The 25,174-nt window shown below is 44.1% G+C and overlaps 1 protein-coding gene and 1 long non-coding RNA gene across 3 annotated transcripts in view; one reads left to right on the top strand and one right to left on the bottom strand.

Annotated features, from left to right (window-relative positions):
- The window catches only part of LOC140105697 (uncharacterized), a 55,874-nt gene extending 32,919 nt beyond the window's left edge, over positions 1-22,955 (bottom strand). The window contains exons 1-4 of one of the 2 annotated variants that reach the window (XR_011850621.1): positions 22,861-22,955; positions 19,492-19,597; positions 18,161-18,265; positions 13,663-13,843 (exon numbers count right to left, since the gene is read on the bottom strand). This is a non-coding gene — a long non-coding RNA (uncharacterized lncRNA). Of the gene's footprint in view, positions 1-13,662; positions 13,844-17,119; positions 17,997-18,160; positions 18,266-19,491; positions 19,598-22,860 lie in introns of those variants that run through there. The other variant, XR_011850622.1, reaches the window with a different exon arrangement.
- On the top strand, positions 19,770-24,849 carry NPS (neuropeptide S). Its single transcript, XM_072129715.1, has 3 exons — positions 19,770-19,847; positions 19,923-20,001; positions 24,211-24,849. The coding sequence occupies exons 1-3, from the start codon at positions 19,795-19,797 to the stop codon at positions 24,388-24,390; spliced, it is 312 nt and encodes a 103-aa protein (XP_071985816.1). The 5' UTR covers positions 19,770-19,794; the 3' UTR covers positions 24,391-24,849.
- The last annotated feature ends 325 nt before the right edge of the window (positions 24,850-25,174 follow it).

Below are 25,174 nucleotides of genomic sequence, written 5' to 3'. Positions count from 1 at the left end.
TCGGTTCCATCTTGTGAGCAGGACAAACAAGGCTCATTCAGGTATTAGATTACACAAGCTTGCTGGAGAGATGAGGACATTGACAAAGCAGCACTCAGCCTCAAGGTCTGTCACTTGCCTGGGTCCCGACTACGGCCCAGCCACCACATCCTCTTTTACAGGGCTCCAGACCGGAGCTCTTATTTACCTGCATCCCCTGCATCTCCTGTACTATACTAAGCAGAAATTCAGGGCTGGGAGTGGGGTAATATTTCCTACCGGATGCAGGGCTGGGGCTAGGAGACAGTCTGTGACTGGCAGAACAGGGAATGTAGCTCCACCTACCAGAGTGGGAGCTAGAATTAAAGGGAACCTGTCACCAGGTACCTAATTTTCACTAAGGACAGGTTACAGAAGCCCATCACACCTGCAGTGCAAATATTCCTTTCTGCTTTCTCTAAGCATTTGCAATACAATATAATTGTGTGTTATAACTTACAGAATCCTCTGTGTAGTCGCAGGGGTTGGGCTTAGGTTTTGATGCATTTCAAAAATCAACATGTGACTTGTCTGTGCTGCAGACTCCTCAGCTCTCAGCCACCTCCGTTCTGGTCCTGTACAGCTCCTCAATCCTTCACAGAGCTCACAGCCTGGTGAGAAGACATCAGTGGGGGAGGGTGGTGCACACAGTTGGGGGCTGATAGCTGAGGAGTCTGCATCACAGTCAAGCAGCATGTTGTTTTTTGAAATGCATCCAAACCAAAGCCCAACCCCTGGGACTACACCGAGGATTTTGTCAGGATGCAAGGTAAGTTATAAACACAATTATAATATAAAGCTTAGAAAAGACAGAATTTGTCCTTAAAGGGATATTTCAACAAAGAGAAGTTTCTTATATGTACTCAGGATAATAAAATAACACATGCTCTAATTCAGGGTTCCCCAAACTGTGGCCCGCGGACTGTTTCAATCCGGACCCCGACGTTTGGCGCGCCAGCGCCGGGCCCTCACGGTCTGTGACAGTTGGGCAGGAGCCTCGGTCCGTCCGGACAGGAAGCTCCTGCCCATCACTGTATAGTGCTCGATGCGGCCGCTCGAGCACTATTACTGGAGCGATGTGGCCGGAAGACAACCCCGGTGCACATCGCTCCATGATGACGGGAGACTTAAAAACCCTGTACCAATAGTTAGTTATTAGGGGCAGCATAAAAAATAATTAATGGTGGAGGGGCAGTATAGGACATAATTAATTATGAGGGGCAGCATAGGAAATAATGGTGGGGGAAAGCATAGGAAATAATTAATGGTGGGGGGCAGCATAGGAAATAATTAATGGTGGGGGGCAGCATAGGAAATAATTAATTATGAGGGGCAGTCTAGTAATTAATGGGGGGGGAGGCATATTCAATAATTAATGGAGAGAGGTCCCAATAAATTAATTAATTGGGCAAATATATAAAATAGTTCACAAGGGGGTGCAGTATATTAAATAATTAATTGATGTATTATGTATTATGTACATGTCACATATACCGCAAATTATTTTTAAACTTTAGTCCGGCCCTCCAATGGTCTGAGGGGGACAGTGAACGGCCCCTACGTAAAAAGTTTGGGTACCCCTGCTCTAATTCATTAACAAAAATGCAGCATTTCACAGATTTAAGTCCAACCTTTCTCTATCAGTCTTGGTGTACACAATTTCAGTTGCCCCTAGACACGACCCAGTAACTTCTGACTTGGGGGTCAGGCGGCATCTTTGATTTCTATGTAAGATCGTGCAGATGAGATTTCTATCCGTCTCTGCTGTGTGGCTGTAGCCACGCCCCCTGCATGGAGCTCAGAGGCACTCACTGATCACTTCCTGCCAGCACATGGTGAGCAGAGAGAGGGGCTACAAACTTCAAGAAGTGAGATGTAGCAGGCTCACAATGTAATGGTCTATCAGCCTCTGTGTAATCATCTCCTGCATCGCTGATCTGTCTCATCTCTCTTCCATGTGTCAGTGTGTTAGTACAATGTAAGAAGCCAGATGACACAGATGCATATACACCCTGTACCCTGATAATCTAACCACATTGTCACCCCACAGAACTAGATGGGTCATAAATGTGTCTGCTTAAAGAGTCTGCACCCACACCCTGGGATGTTGCATTAAGCAGCAGAGGGAAAGATAGTTTTATTGCTGTTTCAGCTCCTAAGTAAAATTGTAAAGTGATGTTAACACAAGAACAAATGATTTTATTGTGTTAACATCACTTGGGGATAGAAATATGAGAACTTTCTTTTGTGGGAAAACCCCTTTAAGTGCATGGGTGGCCGGATATATATTTGTGTATGGTATAGTGACAGCAGGAAGATATTAGATATATATACTATATTATATATAGATATATAGAGATGTGCGTGTGTGTACTTATTGATGCAGTAATTGCAAGGAAATATATTCCTGTAGTCATAATCATATATACATAAATATTTATGTGTGCGGTAAAGTGACTTCAGGGATATATTTATTTGTACAGTATATACGACTACACGGATATATTTATGTGTACGGTATAGTGTCTGCAGGGATATATTTATGTGTGCAGGATAGTGCATGCAGGGATATATTTATATGTACAGTATAGTAACTGCAGGGATATATTTATATGCAAGGTATAGTGACTGCAGGGGTATAGTTATGTCTACAGTATATAGTGACTGCAGAGATATATTTGTGTACATTATAATGACAACAGGGATATATTTGTGTACAGTATAGTGCCTGCAGGGATATATTTGTGTACAGTATATACGACTGCAGGGATATATTTAAGTGTACTGTATAGTGCCTGCAGGGATATATTTGTGTGTACAGTATAGTAACTGCAGGTATATATTTATATGTAAGGTATAGTGACTGCAGGGATATATTTATGTGTACAGTATAGTGAATGCAGGGGTATAGTTATGTGTACAGTATATAGTGACTGCAGGGATATATTTATGTGTACATTATAATGACAACAGGGATATATTTATGTGTAAGGTATAGTGCTTGCAGGGATATATTTATGTGTGCAGTAATTAGTGACTACAGGGATATATTTATGTGTGCAGTAATTAGTGACTGCAGGGATATATTTATATGCACCGTATAGTGACTGCAGGGATATATGTATACAGTATAACTCCAGGGATATATGTGTGTACAGTATAATGACTGCATAGATATTTTTATGTGTTTTAGGGTACATTCACACGCGGTATGCCCGCCGTGCGAGCATACCGCCGTGTGCTGGAGGTGAGGAGGAGGTGACCCCTCCTCCCTCCATAGGAAATAGCGGCACACGGCCTCACATCCGCCGAAAGATAGAGCATGCTCTATCTTTTTGTGGTGTGCGGCCCGGATCGGTGCCACACATGTGTGGCACCGGATCCCCGCCGTGCCGCTATTGCCGTCTATGGGGACGTACATGCGGCCGCATGTACGGCCCCGCAGACGGCAGTGTAAATGAGCCCTTATGTGTGTAGTATATAGTGACGGTAGGGATAGATCTATGTGTGCGATATAGTGACTGCAGGGATATATTTAGGAATACAGTATAGTGACTGCAGTGATACATTTATACAGAATAGTGTGTGCAGGGATATATTTATGTGTACGGTATAGTGACTGCAGATATATATGTATGTGTGCAGTATAGCTCCTTCAGGTATATATTTATGTGTAAGGTATAGTGATTGTAGGGATAAAATTATATGTGTGGTATAGGGACTGCACGGATATCTTTATTTGTGCAGTATGTCTATGGCTAGTGTATTATTTTAACAAAAGGTAAACCCTAAGTTAGGAAAGCAATCTAATTCCAACTACATTGATGTATTCATATGATTTGTAATGGAGGGTCGCGCAATTTAACTTTACACTTCAGTCAGGAAGGAATCTTTCCCTTGTTCCATAATGTTTTTCACAATATTATTAACTGCTTTAAGGGGATCCACCACCAGGATAAAGGACATAGGTGTTAATGGAGCCTGGAGTCCCTCAGGCTCATTTGTATACAGTCCTTCATCCTGGTAGTAGATGTCCTTTAAATAATGGGAGTAGAGGGGGGCATTTCAGTTTTCTGCCTAGGGCACGAGAATGCCTTGTGTTGGCCTTTGTCTCCACCATATAGATACAGACCGCCCTGGGAAAAACTGATATAAAAGAACCATTGCTGGTCATTGCATGACTTATAGGCCCAGATATATCAAAGGTAGCGCAGCCTGTAGTAAGTCCAGGATGCTGCAGATTGAATACTCACTTGTTCACAGTCTTCATTAATTTGGCGCCCCCTGCACTGCTCCGTGAGTGTGCACCAACTATAACAGAGCATGCAACACAATCCTATCAAGTAGTTGTATTACACTGGTGTATTAAAAGCATGTTGCAAACTCTGGTGGGCTTGGTTCTAATACTTTGTAGATACCCAACTAGCAGTTTTTCCCTCTGCAGGCTCTCTCTCTAATTCCTAGTTCTCCCTGAGCAGGTAGTTAGACGCCTAGTGGCTGCACACCGCTTCCCCTTCACATGTGATCCATCACCTCAGTGAACTGCCTACAAGTCATCGGGCCCATGAGTTGGAAGCAATTTGTGGGTAGGTAGGGAGCATTTGGTGAGTTAAGTAGATAAAGCAGCAATATGGTCCAATGAGATGCTGTAAATTGCAACATTTCTGAAAAGTTTCTTGAATCCTAGTATTAAAGTGGTTGTCGGAGACGGACTGGGGAGGGCTTTAAAAAAAATGACCTATAATCACCTCCTTCGTTGCTCCGAGTGTGCCACGCCACTGTCCATCGCAGCCGTGTCCCTGTATGTATAAAGGGGGATGGAAGCTCAGCTCCAACAACTTCTAGGCGGCCTGGCACACCCATCGGTCTCCGGTCCAAACGCCTGATACCGCGCTCGTACAGGGGACGGGTGGGTGTGCCAGGCCGCCCGGAAGTTGTTGGAGCTGAGCTTCTGTACCTCTTCTGTACATTCTACAACTTCATTCCCTAGAAGGTTTATCTAAAAGTTTTATGCAGAAACAAATTGTCGGAACCAGAATTTATAGCTCTCGAGACCGATTTCCTTGCCAATTCTAGTTCTGACAACTCCATTCCCTACACCGTCTAGTCCTAATATCCTTATTCTAACTACATTCTAGTTCTTACAACTCCATTCCCAGTAAATTCTGGTTCGGATAATCAAAGGAATACAAGTTGTTACCAGCTTTTGTGCTGACAACCGTGGTTCCTGTGAGTTTTAGTTGTTTACCACAAATACTAATTTTCAAAATCCAACTCAATGTAAGTTTCAGTTCTGACAATTCACATACAATCTGATTTAGAAATCATGTATCCTATGGTAACCATGGTTGTGGTTTCCCCAATAGCCCAAGTGTTACTAATCCCATTCCCTAAACACTTCTGACAACCCCATTCTTTATAATGATTAGTAGCTCTGACAACCCCTCCGCTCAGCAGCCTCATTGTACGGACTGCATGTTCTAGTTCTGACAACCGTATTCCCTATAATGTCTTGTGTTTATGTTAATGACAACGCAGCCCAATGACAACTCAATGACCAGGAGGAAGTGGCTCTTGTGTCGTTTTCCCCCAATCATGTGACACTTCTAGTTTTGAAGCCTTTTTAATCGGTAATCCTAAGGATCGATGTTATAATTGGACTCTCCATCACGTCCTATTAGCGCTGAGCTCCGCTGTTGACGTGGCGGTGGCACCAGCATGAGATGAAGCCGCTACATATCCAAATGTATTGTATAAAAATGTGCGCTGTGATATCTGCGGCTCCGGCCTCATCCTGCATGATAATAACTGACTTAATGCTACAACTACAGGAGACTCCATGAATATTCAGCACCATCGATCCCGTCCGCCTCTCAGCTCATTGTGCAGGTGAATACATATTCAGGAAACTACTCGAAGTTTTAATTTTTGCAGCTATTGTGCATAAAAACCCTCTTAGAATTAAAGGGACGGGTCATGAGAGAAGATTCTCCATATTGGATTGCGCAGTATAATCAGATCGCAGTCACATCCTCGGTCGGAAACCTGGGAGCAGGACCAGGTTTCATGAGCTGAACCCATCACCACAACAAAGTATTGATATGTAACCCAAAATAAATATAATTCTGACTTTTTGTTTTTGAACAAATTTAGGCCCCAGGCCAAGTACAAACCGTCAGATAAGACCTGCAAATTACAGTGGGTTTAGAAAGTATTCAGACCCCTTTACATTTTTCACTCTTTGTTTCATTGCAGCCAATTAGTAAAATCAAAAAAGGAATGTTTTTGTTCATTAAATGTAACTCTTCCCTTATCCCAACAGAAAAAAAAATAGAAATGTTTAATAAATTAGCAAAAATATCTATAAGAAAAACTGAACTATCACATGGTGAGAAGATCCTTTGCTGTGACAGTCATATTTAACTCACATGCAGCCCATTTCTTTCTGATCCTCCTTGAGATGGTTCTACTCCTTCATTGGAGTTCAGCTGTGTTTAAGCCTTATAGCTTACAGTGCAAGTCAGATCACATGAGAATCATGAGGGCTAAGGAACTGCCCAAGGAGCTCAGAGAGACAGAATTGTGGCAATGCACAGATCTGGCCGAGGTTACAAAAGAAATAGTGGAGCATTCAAGGTTCCTAAGAGCACAGTGGCCTCCATAATCCTTAAATGGATTAAGTTTGGTAAAATAACAACTCTTCTTTGACTTGGTCGTCCAGCCAAACTAAGCAATTGTAGGAGAAGAGCCTTGGTGAGAGAGGTAAAGAAGAACCTCACAATCACAGTAGCTGAGCTCCAGATATGCAGTAGGGAGATGGGAGAAAGTTCCACAAAGTCACCTATCGCTGCAGCCTTCACCAGATGGGGCTTATAGCAGAGACTGCCAACAAAAGCCTCTCCTCCGTGTAAGACATATGAAAGACTATGAGAAATAAGATTCTCTGCTCTGATGAGATGATGATTGAACTTTTTGGTGTTAATTCTAAGTGGTGGAGAAAACCAGGGGCTGTTTGTCACCTGTCAAATACAATACCAGCAGTGACACATGGGGGGCAGCATCATACTATTGGGGGTGGGGGCAGGACCACTGAATGTGGCCAAGATGAATGTGGCCAAGTACAGAGAGATCCTGGATGAGAACCTCTTGCAGATGCTCTGAACCTCAGACTGGGTTGAACCTTCCAACAAGACAATGACCCTAAACACAAGCTAATATACACAGCAGAGGCTTCAGAACATCCCTGTGACCATTTCTGACCGGCCCAGCCAGAGCCCGACCTAAGCCCGACTGGAAAATGGCGTCCACCATAGTCACCATCCAACCTGGGGGACCTGGAGAAGATCTGCAAGGAAGAGGCAGAGGATCCCCAAATCCAGGAGTGAGAAACTTGTAGCATCTTCCCAAGAAGACTCCTGGCTGCACCAGCTCCAAAGCCAAATACTCATCACCGGGGGCCAACTACTAATCACCGGGGGCCGAATACTAATCACCAGGGGGCCGAATACTAATCACCAGGGGGCCGAATACTCATCACCAGGGGAGATTTCAGGTTTTCTTGTTTAATAAATTAGCAAAAATATCTACAATTCTGTTTTTCTGTCAAGATGGGGGCAGAGTGCACATTACTGGGGGGCAGAGTGCACATTAATAAGCAAAAAAAAAAGAACTTTTTTTGATCTTACCAATTGGCTGCATTGAAACAAAGAGTGGAAAATGTAAAGGGGTCTGAATACTTTCTGCACATGCTCCTAGAAAAGAACACAACAAAACTACAATAAAACTAAGCCAGAGCCCAGACGAGACCAAGGATAGACCATTGTTGGACTAGAGTTCTTTAGGTCTACCCTTAACCAACCACTAAGAAAGGTCCCTTGTAGCCCACAATTTAGGATGTCTTTTACTGGGACAGGGTACGCTGTTCTCCTGAAAAATGGGGTTCCAATAGTTAAAGGGGTTTTTCCATGAAGACAAGTTTATTAAATGTACTCAGAGAATGTGTGTCATTTTGTTATCCTAATTCACTATTAACAAAAATGCAGCATTCCACACAAGTCCAACCTGTCTGTATCAGTCCTGCTGTACACAATTTCAGTTGCCCCTAGACACGACCCTGTAACTTCTGACTTTAGGGTCGGCATCTTGTCTGAGGATACATGGAGCTCGTCTCTGCCTCTGGCCCCGCCCACTGCATTACAGGACGGAGCTCACACCGATTCACATTCACTGACGTCCTGCCGGCACATATACAGCATAAGGAGAACTACAAGCTACAGACAGATAAGTTCTTTATATGGGGAGGGGGAGACAGGCACAGCAGTGTGGTGTAGCTGACATGTAGCAAGAGCTGGAGAGAGTTAATGGTGCTCATTTACTATGGGTCCGAACGCCGCACTTTCGTCAGGTTTCCCGAATATTTCCAATTTGCGCCGAATTGACCGGGATTTTGGCGCACGCATTCAGATTGTGACGCATCGGCGCTGGCTTTCCCGTGACAGAAATTGGGTGGCGTGGCTGTCAGACAACCCGGCGAATTCGGAAAAAATTTGGAATTTAAAAAAGGATTTGTGTTGCAAGATCAGCACTCACATGCACCGGGAAGAAGAAGGTGAACTCCAGCGGACCTCAGTGCAGCAGCGACACCTGCTGGATATCATGGGAAATCCCCTTTAAGGTTCTACTCTCCTGATAGATGGGTGTTCCCGAGCTGGCACGTCCACACATTCATATCACCGTGGATCGAGGGTAAGTTTTTCTATTGGCTGATGGCCAATCTGATTGATTTCTGGATACGATTCTGGTCTTGTTTGATTTGCTACATGACCTCCTTCCCATTAGAACTGCCCTCGATCCAATATGACGGGTTTCAAGATGGCAGCCAAGTTCTGGACACAGCCTTAAAGATGGGCCCCATTATTTTCCCTTTCGCTTCTGAAATAAACAGTGGCCCCAGAATTTTTGACTCAGTCCAAAGTAATTCTGAATTGTTCGCCCCTTACGATGCATCTGTGACTTGTGACAAGGTTGTCTAGAAGGTTGTGCATAGAGGTATACGGGCACACAGCAGGACGCCTAGCATAGCAAATTACACAACATAAACCTGAGAGATTCCCGACCAATTCCCAGAACAAGGTCCAACCCGGAGCCTCCCGCACCGCCAGGTATCTGCCGCTCCACTCTCAAGGATCATGGGAATAGATTGTGTTGTAAACAAATTATAAGAGTCAATAAAATAAATGGATTCTGATCCGGCATGTGCGCCGCGCTGGAGTGTAGCCGCCTGAAAGGTAAACGCCAAATGGAAATTCATGAGATTCTAGTAACTCGGGCGCACAAAAGGATTAGAATGAAATAAATCATCACCGCAGTGACCTTTCACTAAAGATTCAGAGGAAGGAGGGGAAAAAGAGGAGCCATAGTTATTTTTATGTGAGAAATTGATTATTATTCTGAGTAAAAGACTGGGCTGATGGAGAGCCGATTATGTGTCGGCTCAGTGGGTAAGAGCTCCTGATCGTTCATGAACATATGGATTCATACACTGGTATTAACAGAAATCCACTTGTTCCCTGCTCACGACAGAGGATGGACAGGTGGCAGGGAGTTGGCATCACCTCGGGGTATTCAGCCGTCGCAACGATTACACAATGTGAGGGGAGATGGGGGTGGCCCAGCCATAAAAAAAAAACCTATAGCAGGAATGTATAGCAACCATCATGATGCGGCGATATGAAACTAATATATAATAAACCTATAAATGTAGAAATGGGCACATCAAAAAGGCTTACAATACCAACTATAGGTGTATGGAAGGTGGAGAACCTACCGGTACCTATCCACATAAGCTTCTGTATGCTTTATCCAGGGCAAAGCCACAAAGAAAATCCAAGCAAATCGGTGCTAACTTTCAGGGTCAGTAATTGACTTAAAGCGGTTGCAGCAAGTTTGGTTTTGCGCAATCTGATCGGTGAGGGTCGATGGCTGAATTGGAACCCACACCGAACACATGAATGTGACCCACGGTAATCACGAGACTGAGACCCATGTCAAATCTAAAGGACGGGACCCATGCCGATCACAAGAACGATACCAACACGTGACCCATGATGATCACGAGACTGAGACCCATATTAATCTGAAGGACGGGACCCATGCCGATTGCGAGAACGAGACCCACACCCAACCCATATATGCGCGGTATGGTCGGCAACTGAGCACATGGTCAGCTGCAGAGCACAGAGGCCGGGGGCAACATCCACATCCCCTACACTGTCTGGGGGACCTGGTCTGTAAAGTAGTCGGGGTGGAGGGTTTCATGCATTTAGGGAATGTGATCGTCTTTCCTATATAGATGGGATATAAGAACACGATCATTAAATTACTTTTATGAACAGTACAAGATTATGGATATAGAGTAGCACTTAAGTCCATGTTGGTTTACGCCTCTGTGTAAATACTAGTCAGGCCTGTGATGGGCCTTTTGTGTCTCTATGGGATGTCTGCCCCAGTATATACTTGCACTGTTGCTGCGGGTCTGTTCTCCGGAGATGCAGGAAGCTATCATGTATGAAATATTGAATTTTATCCGAAATGATCCCATTGTAATCCGCGGCAGTATTTCTTCAGAACATGATGTATAAAAAGCCATCATTACCTCCTGCCCGCGCTCGTACCTGTACATTGCCTAATAATCACCGCACTAATGTTCCTCTCTATTCATTCCAAAGCAGAAAAATCACAAATAAATGGAGGACAATAATCATCCATCAATAAAGAATCTCCCCACTAAGTAGACTGAAGCCAAGAATCTACAAGTGTGAGGTTTTCCTTCCTCAAATACCACTTTGGCCTCATGATTCACGACTATTCAGTGTGATAATCCCATTTTCCTTCCCATTGGCCTCTGTTCTGGAAAATTACACCAGCAAACATCCCCGAACATCACAAAAATCCATATAATATAATGTGGTAGCTATAAAATATACATAATGTGCAGAGAGGTGGAAAGTCTGGCTATAACTGGCGAATCCTGAATAGGAAATCATGAATTGCCTATAGTAACCAGTCCTCCGTGATAGAAAGGTTTATAGGATTTGGAGCAGGAGTAAAAACAGAGAAAATCCTAACATGACTCCTAGGAGAGACACTAAGAGTCCTGATTACCCCGCCCACACACATTGATAGACAGCCCTCAACTATCAATAAGCTTACACAGAAGGCTGTCAATCACTGTGTGTGGGCGGGGTAATCAGGACACTCACTGCCAATCACTGTGTGTGGGCGGGGTAATCAGGACTCTCACTATCAATCACTGTGTGTGGGCGGGGTAATCAGGACTCTCACTATCAATCACTGTGTGTGGGAGAAGTAATCAGGACTCTCACTGCCAATCATTGTGTGTGGGAGGGGTAATCAGGACTCTCACTATCAATCACTGTGTGTGGGCGGGGTAATCAGGACTCTCACTATCAATCACTGTGTGTGGGAGGAGTAATCAGGACTCTCACTGCCAATCATTGTGTGTGGGAGGGGTAATCAGGACACTCACTGCCAATCACTGTGTGTGGGCGGGATAATCAGGACTCTCACTATCAATCACTGTGTGTGGGCGTGGAAATCAGGACTCTCACTGCCAATCACTGTGTGTGGGAGGGATAATCAGGACTCTCACTGTCAATCGCTATGTGTGGGAGGGATAATCAGGACTCTCACTGTCAATCGCTATGTGTGGGCGGGGTAATCAGGACTCTCACTGTCTATTCCATAAGTCCTGTCACTATTTACTCTGTTTTTTCACTTAGAATTGGTGCTCTACACTCACCGGACACTTTATTAGGTACACCATGCTAGTAACGGGTTGGACCCCCTTTTGCCTTCAGAACTGCCTCAATTCTTCGTGGCATAGATACAACAAGGTGCTGGAAGCTCCTCAGAGATTTTGCTCCATAGTGACATGATGGCATTACACAGTTGCCGCAGATTTGTCGGCTGCACATCCATGATGCGAATCTCCCGTTCCACCACATCCCAAAGATGTTCTATTGGATTGAGATCTGGTGACTGTGGAGGCCATTTGTGTCCAGTGACCTCATTGTCATGTTCAAGAAACCAGTCTGAGATGATTCCAGCTTTATGACATGGCGCATTATCCTGCTGAAAGTAGCCATCAGATGTTACAGGGTACATTGTGCTCATAAAGGGATGGACATGGTCAGCAACAATACTCAGGTAGGCTGTGGCGTTGTACCAAGGGGCCCAAAGAGTGCCAAGAAAATATTCCCCACACCATGACACCACCACCACCAGCCTGACCCGCTGATACAAGGCAGGATGGATCCATGCTTTCATGTTGTTGACGCCAAATTCTGACCCTACCATCCGAATGTCGCAGCAGAAATCGAGAATTATCAGACCAGGCAACGTTTATCCAATCTTCTACTGTCCAATTTCGATGAGCTTGTGCAAATTGTAGCCTCAGTTTCCTGTCCTTAGCTGAAAGGAGTGGCACCCGGTGTGGTCTTCTGCTGCTGTAGCCCATCTGCCTCAAAGTTCTGTTGCCTTTCTATCAGCTCGAACCAGTCTGCCCATTCTCCTCTGACCTCTGGCATCAACAAGGCATTTCCGCCCACAGAACTGCCGCTCACTGGATGTTTTTTCTTTTTCGGACCATTCTCTGTAAACCCTAGAGATGGTTGTGCGTGAAAATCCCAGTAGATCAGCAGTTTCTGAAATACTCCGACCAGCCCTTCTGGCACCAACAACCATGCCACGTTCAAAGGTCTCAAATCACCTTTCTTCCCCATACTGATGCTCGGTTTGAACTGCAGGAGATTGTCTTGACCATGTCTACATGCCTAAATGCACGAGTTGCCGCCATGTGATTGGCTGATTAGAAATTAAGTGTTAACGAGCAGTTGGACAGGTGTACCTAATAAAGTGACCGGTGAGTGTATATCGTACATATAATAATAATTCCTTTATTTAAATAGCACACAAATTATGCAGTGCTGCACAGAGCTGCCAGATCATATATGACGGGTGACATATATATGGCCGACGTATTTACGTCACCCATAAACGGCAATGGGCAATGGTACGGCACCGTACCGTCCCGTAGCGGGAGAAAGATGGACATGTCCTATCTTTCCCCGGAATACGGCGCTGGCCCCATCTTTTTCTATGGAGAGGCGCTTACCCCTCCTTCTTTCCCCAGCACAGAAGTAAGTAGGGCACACGTGAATATAGCCCAACGTTCCCCACTGAGTGAATATTCATTCCTCTATTATCATACATTACCTTTAGCATATATGCCCACAGACGGTCGCCACTAGGGGGAGCTAATAGGAATGTGTCTGCAGTGAAAATCTAACACTAGTTACAGTACAGCAATGGGAAGGGGAAATATTTCACTGCTGGAACCCCACACACCATGGACCACGGTCACTTAAAGTTGATCACAAGCATCACAAGACAACACAGATTTCAGCCAAGATTTAGGTTCCTTTTCTACTTACATTATTAAACTCAAATTTGCAAATGCAGTGAACACAATGGTAAGTCATAAGGGCACCGAATGCCTTGGTTATATATAACACAATAATAAAGCCCTGGATATACATATGTGGCAGAGGGTTTCGGACTCACCTCCAGACTTTCCCCTGGATTATTCCTTATGACATGAAACTTCATTTCCCCCTTTGTTCCAGCAGATCTCACGAATGAGTCGGCTCTAGCGTTCACCCATCGCCCAGTCTGATTCTCAATTATCACCGGTCACCATCTCCCAGACAGCCCGGCGCTAAATCACCTTCATTTCGTGTCTAACCTGAAAGCAGAAATGAAAACAAAATCTGGAATTATTAAAGGAGACATTTCCCAGGTGAAATGCACCGTACCAGCGCCCGGGGTAGGTGATGGCGGCGGGGGATCAGGGGCCGCAGTGACCTCCTGTGTCTCCCGTGATCTGCCGTAGACATTCCCATCCAGGAGACGTCTTCATCTACGGCCTCCCCCGATCTCTCGCCTCTTCCCGCTTCTAACAGAATTATCAATCCACCTGATGCCCCCCCCTTCATCCATCTCCGGAGACAATCTCCAGCAAAAATCTACTTTGTCACCACTTAGTGATTAATGGCTTCAATACATTCTGCCTTATAAATATGCAGCTTCATTTTCTCTTATTTGGCAGGAGATCCCGGTGTTTTTTTGGGTCACTCTCCTGTCTTTTGCTACCCAAAGGACTTGGCATATTCTTGCCAACCCAACAAGTTGTGACAGAGTCGGCAGAGACGCTCTAGGCGTGTAAGGACTGCCATCTCTAATCTAATTGTACTGCCACATAGTGATAGCAGGAGAGCGGGGGAGGGGGTGGCGGCCCCCCATGGATAGTCATAGGAAGAATACATAACAAATGAGGAAATACATGAAGTCTATGGAAGGTCTCCTCCTGCCCTAGAAACATGATTACTGTGTATTATCTCCGATTATAATACTAATCATAGATTTATATTTTAGGAACTTATATTTAGAACTTCTTGACAAACTTAAAAGGAAATCTCCCATCAAATCCATCCTGATAAACCAGGGACATTACTCATAGATCCAGGCACCGGGACTGTGGGATCTTCTTATATTTGTTATTCATGGCCTCCTGCCGACGTATAGGCAAGGGGGTAGTTGTGAATAAGGCCTCTACCTGTAGGATCCATCTGGTGAGTCTGATCAACTCACCCAAGGGATAATGCAGGGAGATCTCAGGTAATAGTACTGTAGCCTCTGCCTGGAAAGGCAATAGTTAATTGGGTGTAAGATGTTCTCCAATTATGTGGCTTTATTGTAAACTGGAGTGTGATTGGAGAGGTGCTACCCCCTGACCAAGGGGAGTATAAAACCGCTGTGCAGTGGGAACATATGGTCTTAGTATCAGGTCCTTGCCTGTCAGCAGCCTTGGAGCACATGGTCTTAGTATCAGGTCCTTGCCTGTCAGCAGTCCTGGAGCACATGGTCTTAGTATCAGGTCCTTGCCTGTCAGCAGTCTTTGAGCACATGGTCTTAGTATCAGGTCCTTGCCTGTCAGCAGTCTTTGAGCACATGGTCAGCAGTCTTTGAGCACATGGTCTTAGTATCAGGTCCTTGTCTGTCAGCAGTCCTGGAGCACATGGTCTTAGTATCAGGTCCTTGCCTGTCAGCAGTCTTTGAGCACATGGTCTTAGTATCAGGTCCTTGTCGGTCAGCAGTCCTGGAGCACATGGTCTTAGTATCAGGTCCTTGCCTGTCAGCAGTCTTTGAGCACATGGTCTGAGTGAAGAGAGAGATAGAGTGGAGAACACCTTTAGTGCTGCCAGTCAGGAGACTCCAATCCAGAGCTGAAGCTTCCACAGTTTGGACACAGCTCCATCTAAATTCTCCAAGCCTGCATCTACTACCAGACTGGTGCACTATTCCTGAGGACCCTCTCCACGACCACTCCAGGACCAGAATCCGAATCTGCTGTTTGATCGTTTTGGCCCGTTGCCTGCTACCTGTTGTTCAATAAAGAACCGTGAGCTAATTTGCACAATGTTGCCTCCGTCTGATCCCTGGATACAGCTGTCACCACCACGGGCTTCCCATCCATTACCCAGAGACCTATCTTACAGACACTCAGGGGTTGCCCCAGGGAGAACCAGTACATCAGCCTCTCCCTCCTTATTTCTTGCACACACCACCTGCTGGAGACCTGCCAGGTTGTAGGACAGCCCTCCGAGCACCGTGACATCAGCGCGCCCGAAGCCTCAACCGCCAGCCACTCCAGTATTCTGGGCCCTGGCTGCCTCCAGGCCCCAAAGAAAAGACTAGGCCATGGTGGGGGATGTTGCACTTCTAACATCTACTTTTAGAATTATGCTAATTAGTGAAATAGGCGGTGTGTGTGGCGTTGCCAGAGCCAGTTTGTGCTGTAGTTTCACAGGCTGCTACACTGTATTGTACATGAAGCTACAGCAGGGAGGGTCTCTGTTAATGCTGCACCGAGTAGCCCTTTTGGTTTATTAGCATCATTTTAAAATTTGATTTTAGATGGAAGGAAGCCATGGATAAAATAAAGTTAAGACAATTACCCCAGTCCTGGTGCCTGGATCTAGAGTAATGTTCATGGATTCTGAAGGTAGATTTCCTTTAAAGGACAACTACCACCAGAATAAAGAACTGTATGCAAATAAGACCAATGGGAGATGTCCTTTTACTATAGCTTTTTTTTTTTAGGGGGGGGGGGGTGTTTAAAATCTGATGAAATTCTAAATTTTTTTTTTTACGTTTTCAATAGCATTTGTGCTTTATTTTATTTATTTATATTTTTTCTCAAAATAATACAAGATCCAACAATCTTTAATTATTTAGTTGCGTTTGATGATGACGATGAGATAAAGAGCATTTATAGGTGTAAATTATTGTAACTCCTTGTTTGGACTTTATGTTTGAATGTAACAGACGTGGCAACGCCCAATACTGTGTTTAATATTTTTTACATAATAATCTTCATATTGACGGCATTTTTTTTTTCTGCTTTCTTTTACAGTTTTTAAAGTAACACTTGGTGACTTACTAATAAAGATCATTGGATTTGTTTGTATAATACACTGCACTACTGACGCCCCCGTCTGTCCTGCTGAGATGATTGATGGCCACTTGTGATTTGGATATCGGATGCCAGTGGAGGTGAATAAGGTACTGACCTCTGCTTGTTATGGCTGTAGCATCCTACTGCAAGGCAGAGGTCTGAGTCTCTCACCGGCTCCTGGCTTTATATTACACAGGTCACTCAGAGCAGCTGTAATGCAGAGAGCTAAGAGCACAACAGTGTGAGAACTAGAGATACAGGCAGTCCGAGATTTACGTGCAAGATAGGGTCTGTAGGTTTGTTCTTAGTCGAATTTGTATGTAAGTCAGAACTGTATATTTTATCATTGTAATCCCAGCCAGAACTTTTTTGGTCTCTGTGACAATTGGATTATAAAAATGTTGGATTGTCATAAGAACCAGGAGTAACAATAAAGCTTCATTACAGACACCTCTGATAAATGTTATAAATCAGATAATTTTTTATTAAAGGTTTTTTCCCCCACATGAACCCCCAAAGAATTACATGTTAACACTGTTATAGCTGATTATTGTAGCCCAAGGATAAAGTACAGTAAATGACCAACATCCAGAGGTCCGTTTGTAACTAGGGGGTCGTCTGTAAGTCAGGTGTTCTTAAGTAAGGGACCGCCTGTATTCATGTTTTACAGTCCCACCATTACTAACCAATACAGGCAGTCCCCGGGTTACATACAAGATAGGGTCTGTAGGTTTGTTCTTAAGTTTAATTTGTATGTAAGTCGAAACTGTATATTTTATAATTGTAATCCCAACCAAATTTTTTTCGGTCTCTGTGACAATTGGATTTTAAAAATGTTGGGTTGTCATAAGAACCAGAATTAACAATAAATCTTAACTACAGACACATTTAATAACAGTTATAGCTGATTATTGTAGCCTGGGGATTAAAGTACAGTAAATTACCAACTTCCAGAGGTCCGTTTGTAACTAGGGGTTGTCTGTAAGTCGGGTGTTCTTAAGTAGAGGACCGCCTGTAACTACTACTGTATGGTCAAAATTGTCTAAATATTCCCTTTAATAAACACAATAAATTCTCCTTTCCACCTATAAGTAAAATAAGTGTGAGTTGAGGAATGAACAGATAGAGACATCATCCTGAGACATTTCCTGGGAGGATACAATAGCAATGTGAGAAATGACAAGCAGTTTAGGATCAGCACTAATTCCCCTTCGGATCTTTGCAGCTGCTTGGACCGCTCTGTGCAGGGACCACACCACAAGACACGAGGACTTTGTCACATTGTGGGAGGTATATCCGCCGTGTCAGGGATCCTCATTATCCACCCACAGCCTGAAGATGACACTTGTCACAATCCCGGATGGAACAAAAATTATATTAACTGCAAAACAATAATGTACACAAGATATTTCATAACCTGGGGGAGCGCAGGTCGTGTTGTTACACGTGCAGGATAATTGGTTTGCGGCTCTACGTCACACATCAGCAGTAACTACAGTAGAATGCACTTTGTCCAGATCAGATATTTTACACAGTGATAACCACCTCATCCTTGAGCTGCGAACTCTGTAGGTTTCAAAAAGTAAAGCTCTCTGTGGGGGTGTAGCTTCACTTTCCTTCCCTTCCTCAGCGTTTCTGTGAAGCTGCATGCTGTGAGAGAGGAAGAGAGAGCTGGAGCAGTGTGATAAGGAGGAGGCAGCAAACGGCACAATTAATCTGAATGATGGCCTCCTAGTAGATCGGAACCCAATCTCTGCCAGGTCGGACCAGTTTAGATCAGGTGGAGATTTCAATTATAGTCTCTGCCGGTTAATACTGGTGACTTGGTGTTCAGGCTCATGCCAGGCAGGATGGGGAGATTTAGACGCCTTCTCCTCCAGAAATCTGGAAAACTAAAAGTTTTCTATCTTGGTAAAGATCGCGCTCCCCATGACGTCATCGGGGGGGGGGGGGGGGGACAGCAATCAGTTGAAGGTTGGGAGTAAAAAAAGAAAACGCAAAAAGGGCTCTCTGTTGTCCCCTCTCCAGCTCCAGGGCTTCCTTTTTATGGAGTGGGAACCAGAACTGGACGGCATATTCCAGGTGTGGCCGAACTAATGCCTTGTACAGTGGTAATATTACATCCTTACAAGAGCCCAGATCACTGCTGATACATGACAAGATCTTGCTGGCTTTAGAGGCAGCTGACTGATATTGTGCTTTTATTTAATCTATGATCCACTAGTCACTCAGGTCCTGCTCAACAAGGGACTCTCCCAGATTTACTCCCCCAAGGACATATGTTACATATTAGCCCCCAGATGCATAACCTTACAAATAAGGTTCAATGTAAATAAATGTAAGTGGATGACGAAACACTGGTCCAAGTCACCTGCAGCTACTACTCTACTAGTATTACACTACACCGCTACTCCCATCCTCCATAGACTGTATTACACTACACAGCTTGTACTACTCCCCTCATCCTCCAAAGACTGTATAACACTCCAATTGCAAAGTATTCCAGCCAAACCACTAGACCTTATTTCTCATCAGGCGTTTATGAGAGACAAGAACACAATATCCACAGCAGCTCCTCTGTCCAGGCATCAACAGAGCAGAATACAAAATCATAGAGCAAAATCATAGTCAAGGAATGGAGCCAGGGTCAAACACAGGAATGTAGTCAGAAGCAAAATAACACAATTTTGCAGGATCAAGAGAACCTTACCTGGTTAATGGAGCAGAGGTCCCAGATTTTAAACAATAAGGAGCCTTCTAGAAGTCGTCACAGTGATGACCAGCCTTGGTGGTTGGTAGACGAACCAAAAGTCCCACTGACGACAGGTGGGGAGCCCTGCTTAAAACTTTTGGGGCCCAAAACTTCAAAAACTTACTTGTCTGATAGAACGGTAAAATGTGTTACTATTTCCATGATTCATTCAGTCAACGCGGTCACGTCTTGGAATTGTTGTAAACTTTTGAAGGACATTTCTCCATTTCCTAAGGTGGTTTGAAGGAGAACCTTGTCAGAAGATGATTTCCAAAAGGCTAAAAGTTTACACAAGTCAAGTAGAGAAAAGTCATCCGCTATCTTCCATTCCCCCCTTTTAACATTCGTTAAAGGCCACCCCACATCAATTAGACACAAGTGCGAGCGCCTCCATGACTCACGAAGAAGAGTATAAAATGTCCTCCCGATGAGAGGAAGACTCAGGAGACTCGCCACAATGGAAGGACTGCAGCCTAGCAGGTAAGGAGCGTCTATAGGGCATATGGATACATTGTAGCTGATGTATATTTACTATTGCTTTGTATTTTACTACAGTGTTTCCAAACTACACTTTGTATTCATCTTCTGGATCTCCACCATGCATCTCTGGTATCAGCCGGGAATGTCTCTGACTGTAAGTTACAGATCTGGTAATATTTTATATTAATGATGAATATTTAGAATTTTTTGGAAAAGGCGTTTGTTTTTTCCCCACAAATATATGTGTGTGGTATTGAGGCCAAGTCTCGTTGAGCGGAATTTAAACAACTTGCAATACCAGGCACCATCCATAGCGAGTGGTTAGTGGTTATGTTTTTGGGAGGAAAGCAATGATTAATGGTAAGGTGTAGGAGGGGTCCTTCATATTAGGAAGAGCAGTGGAAGAGCATGAAATAGAGTTTCCACATGGAAATCTACACAATGGGGCACATGTATCATGTGTTTCCTATGCAACTTTTTAAAGTTGGCTGCAGTCGGGATACTTTATCAGTGCTATGGATCTTTAAATTTGCCGGTGTGATACATGTCTTTTTTTTTCCTTGTCTCCGATTTGCGTCTATTTTGAAATTTCGCTTCTTTTTAGGTGCATGTATGGAGTTATGCATGGGGTCAGTTGTACTTTGTTTTGCACCTAAAAAGAACGCAAAACAAAGAAAACATCTGTCTTGGGCTACATTCACACGATGTATGCCCGCCATACCGTAGTACGGCGGGCATACATCAGCGCTGCGGAGAGGAGCAGGGGATGAGCGCACCGTACCGCTCCCGTACAGAGCCGTGAGCCCATAGAAGTGTATGGAGGGACGTATATACATCTGCCGTATATACGTCCCCCATGCGTTCGTGTGAATGTAGCCTTGGAAAGATACTTTTAGGAACACTGCAAAAGACACAACCACTGGCAAATTGGCATAGTCACAAAAAAATGCACCTAAAAAGTCCCCCCCCCCCCAAATAAAATAAAAAAACCACAAAAAGAAGAGAAAAACTGAAAAAAAATAAAAGATACATGTCCCCCAATGAGGTTTACTTATTTTTTTTATGCCAAAAAAAAGCAGGTCTCGAAAAAGTTTTCTTGAGAGTTTCTGGGACTTTTCACTAAAAAGTCTCACAGGGCCATTTCATTAATCTGGTGTAAACACAGAACTGCTGCTAATGCAAAATTGTGCAAAGCCGGAGTCATAACTTGGGACTTTTGCAAAAAGTCCCATAAAAAGTCTCATAGTTACTCCAGTCCTTGCCGTTGGATGTGCTGGGACTTTTTATGTATTTTGAGACTTTTTAATTAATTGCTGTTTGACATTTTTTTAAAGATTGCCCAAAGCCACTTTAATGAATCTGATGGGCAGCGGAGCTTTAAAAACAGACATAGAACTGTCCCAAGGAGCCGCCTAATGATAAATAACCCCCATAGGTTGTTTTTATTTCTGCTAATTCACAGATAACTGCACATTAGCTGAATCTGGGGTGACTCTGCATTCAATTCTGGGGTGAATCCGCATGTATTATGTGTAGATTATTTGTAGATTTTCTTTCAAAATCCCTGTGTCGCGCTCACATGTTGAGTTTACATTAAATTTATATCAACATGATTAACACGCAACATAAAAGCAATGTGTGAATACAGCCGGAAGGTCGGTGCAGAGCATCGCACACATCTATGTGCAGGCTTTACATAGTGATCCCATTAATAGATACGGATCATAGAACTGCTCTATATGGAAGAACAGAGGGAGGTGATCTATTTAGCCATTGCCGAAAAAAAAATAAGTAATAGGTCCCAAAGTTTGAATCTGAGCAGATTCTACTCGAAAAATAGTGAATGGAGGTCAGAAAAGCAGCGATTTTTTACACACAACAAGGTTGACTTCTTTCTGGCAGAAGATCTGTGTCAAATTCCATAAGACATGTGAACATACCCGACTATATATGTTATTTCACACAGTGTATGTCAGGACCCAGGATATGTCAGTGGTTTCTGGTTGTTAGAGAACACAATGTTATATTTTGGTGAGGTCTAAACATCCACCACCAGCAATTCCAATTCATATACACCAGTGGTGGCGAACCTATGGCCCTGGTGCCAGAGATGGCACTCGGAGACCTCTCTGTGGGCACGCAGGCTGTCTCCCAGGCACAGAGTTTGACAGACATGGCATATTCCTGCAGTCTCAAGCAGTCCAAGTAGTGCCCTGGTATTTTAAAGTGACCCATCCTGTGCTGCTTGGTCCTGTCCGAAGAGTGAGAAGGTGTGGACAGGGTCAGATTGGAGCTCCAAAATTCTGGTAGCAATAAGTTTTTTACTGCCTAAATTGTTGCCACTTTAGGAAAAGCTAGTGTTTTTTGGGTCTCATTTTGGGCACTCGATGTCTAAAAGGTTCGCCATCACTGATATACACTGTGTAAAGCCCCCACTGCTGTATACACTTATATTCAGACCTGGAGGCTGCTGGGAATATTCACATAGCTGAATCTTCTACCTGTGCAGTGCAGGTTTATCCCTGTTATTGTACACCCCAGCTTGTTCCACACAAGTCCTAAATTATCAAATTTCAATTCTCAGCAAATAAATTGTATTGTCATATAATTCTGACTATAAGAGGCACTGCAGATCTAGTCACTCAACCGAAAATCCACAGCCTACTACATCCATACACTCACACACAGCATTGCTGCAACCATTCACTCCCACACAGCAATGCTGCAACCATTCACTCCCACACAGCAATGCTGCAACCATTCACTCACACACAGCATTGCTGCTACCAATCACTCACACACAGCATTGCTGCAACCATTCACTCACACACAGCAATGCTACATCCATTCATTCACATTATCACACACACCTCAGCTATAACCATTCACACACACCTCTGCTATATACATTCACTGACATAGACACACTGAGCACTAGTACATCCATACACACACACACACACACAGATCTTCTCTTGCTCCATCCCATGGCAGCATAAAAGGGGTTTAGGACCTTGCAGTGATGCAGGAAGCATGTGATATTGGTCTCGGTCCTTCTCTCGGACATCAGATGAAACGCCAGGACAGAGGTACGGCTGGTACTGCTGGATCCTCCTGTACTTCAGACTATAAAACATAAGACATTTGGCAAGATATTTGTTTGCTGAATAGTGTGGCTTAAAGTCTGAAAATGAAAAGTTGGACTAATTTTCTAAAATGCTTCCTGCATTCCTTATGGTTTTCTAGATCTCTGCTTGCTGTTATTCAATAAAAACTTTAATTGCTAGTTTTCAGTGGAGGAAAATGGTCATGTGATGTCACACAAGTGAATGACTTGTTACATTCGCAGCATAGATGCGTCTTGTAACTCAGAAGGAGTAGCCCCGCCTCCATATGATGTCAGCATAAACGTCTCGGTGTCATAGGTCAGCCATAGCGCTTACTGTTGGACCCACTGTTAAGAACAGCGGGGACTCCAAACTTTCACACAAGTAAGAGATGGAGCAAATTTTAACTTGACAATTTACACTTCGAATTGAGAATTTCAAATTTGAGTTGCTGCATTGTATTTAATGCATTAGAGGGGAGAATTAGTGTTCTATCCTTAAAGGGGGTAACACTGCAACGTTGGTACCACTCCTATCTACAGGATGGGAGGTCTGTGGGGGTCAGAATGTTGGGACCTATTGTGAATCCAAAGCATAGAGTGATCTGCCTCTAGATTCAACACTATGGAAGCCTCAGAAATGTTGAGCGTTGTGCTTGGCGATTTCCCATTACTATTAATGTATGATTTTTTCCTGGATCGCTGGAGGGTCCCATTGTGATTGTTGGGGGTTCCTGCATCGAGGATCTTGCCATCCCCCATATCCTGTAGAGAGTTGGTAAACTCCTGTGATGAAATAATCATAGATCACTGGGAGCCCGAAATCTGGCCCCTGACGTGGAGTAGCAGTTTTTCGGCACAGTATAGGAAGCAGGATTCATATGGGCCCCATACACTACACACTGGCCTGGCTGTGCTATTGCATGACTAGAATGGGAGATCAGCTATAATGGTGCAAAACTGCTACTATAGTGTGTACAGAGCCGCTTTGTGGGTCCAGATGTTCCGGATGTTGGACCTGAAATGAGCATTGTGTAATGCTGCACTCATCCACCAGAGGCGCTGTAGGCGATCCGTACACTTATGGGGGGCTTATTACAACTCCAAGGGGTCAGATATGGTTTTCTTTTGTGCAATAAATGTCTCGTGTGTGTAATTGTGTAGATTGAGCGTCTTCGTGCCAGGTACTGAGGCCGTGTATGCTCGGAGCCGTTAGCTGTACCTGCACAATGAATATCTGCTTATCTCATCCTATAGTCAGCCGGAAAATCGGACTACTGCCTCATCCTGTTAAACAGCTGCCTGATAGAAGCTGATCGCAGCGAAGAGCTGGCTTTCCTCAAACCCTTCCTAGAGAAGTCCTTCATGAAGAGGTCCTTTCGGAACGGCGTTGGATCGGGAATTAAAAAAAATTCCTTCAGAAGGGCAAAATCCTAACCAAATGTACACACAAAGGGCCCCTGGACATAGATGATTTTTTTCTATGAATACAAAAAAGTATAAAAAAAATAAAAAATAAAATAAACTTCTATCTTTTATGGTGAGAGAACGAGGGGTTCACATGCTTCGCTTTGGAGGTCGCTTGCCTGGACTATGAGATCGCTTAAATAACAATTACACAGTGTTATTTCTGGAATTGCTGTAGGAAGACGTGTCACTTATAACTTGTCAGCGGAATGCAGGCTACCTAGAAAGTGAACAGTGGCAGCCGGTATTCTTCATATGTTTTACATTAAAGGGTTGAATCTATCACGTCATGTCGATGTGACTGCAGTTCATTTGTCATGAACAATTCAATAACTACAGGATAGGGGTCGTCGATCCTGTGAATGGAAGGGTCATTTGCTCCCCCGTGTGAATGGAATGAAGAAGTTCTCACCAAGGGGCGTGACTACCCATATGGCAATCACAGCGACTGCTATGGGGCCCACAGGGTCAGGGGCCCGTCAGTGTCCATTGGGGGGATTAACTATGCACTGGGGCCTTTGACTCTTCCGTACATTGCACCTGAGCTGCAGTTCTCACTGCTGCTTGCAACACTTTCCAGCACACAAGCAGCGCTACGTGATGAGGTCATCACCTGTGTAGTCGCACCGGACCCTGGTAGAAGTGGAGAAGGAGGAAGCTGCAGAAGCCATTAGGGCAAGTTCGTTTTTCCATTGTTGTTGTCATTATCTTCTATGATCAGGGGGCACTGCTGCATCTAATACTCACCCTCTCC

Source organism: Engystomops pustulosus, chromosome 11 (genome assembly GCF_040894005.1).
Source record: "Engystomops pustulosus chromosome 11, aEngPut4.maternal, whole genome shotgun sequence".
Taxonomy (NCBI): Eukaryota; Metazoa; Chordata; class Amphibia; order Anura; family Leptodactylidae; genus Engystomops; species Engystomops pustulosus.
This window is presented reverse-complemented; position numbering and strand designations above follow the sequence as displayed.

Excerpts from the sequence above, each read along its gene's own strand:
- NPS (XM_072129715.1), top strand. The coding sequence starts at position 19,795 with ATGAGAGGAAGACTCAGGAGACTCGCCACAATGGAAGGACTGCAGCCT. Across the intron at positions 19,848-19,922 it reads GAAGGACTGCAGCCTAGCAG|TGTTTCCAAACTACACTTTG; the intron begins GTAAGGAGCGTC and ends ATTTTACTACAG. Across the intron at positions 20,002-24,210 it reads AGCCGGGAATGTCTCTGACT|TCAGCCGGAAAATCGGACTA; the intron begins GTAAGTTACAGA and ends CTCATCCTATAG.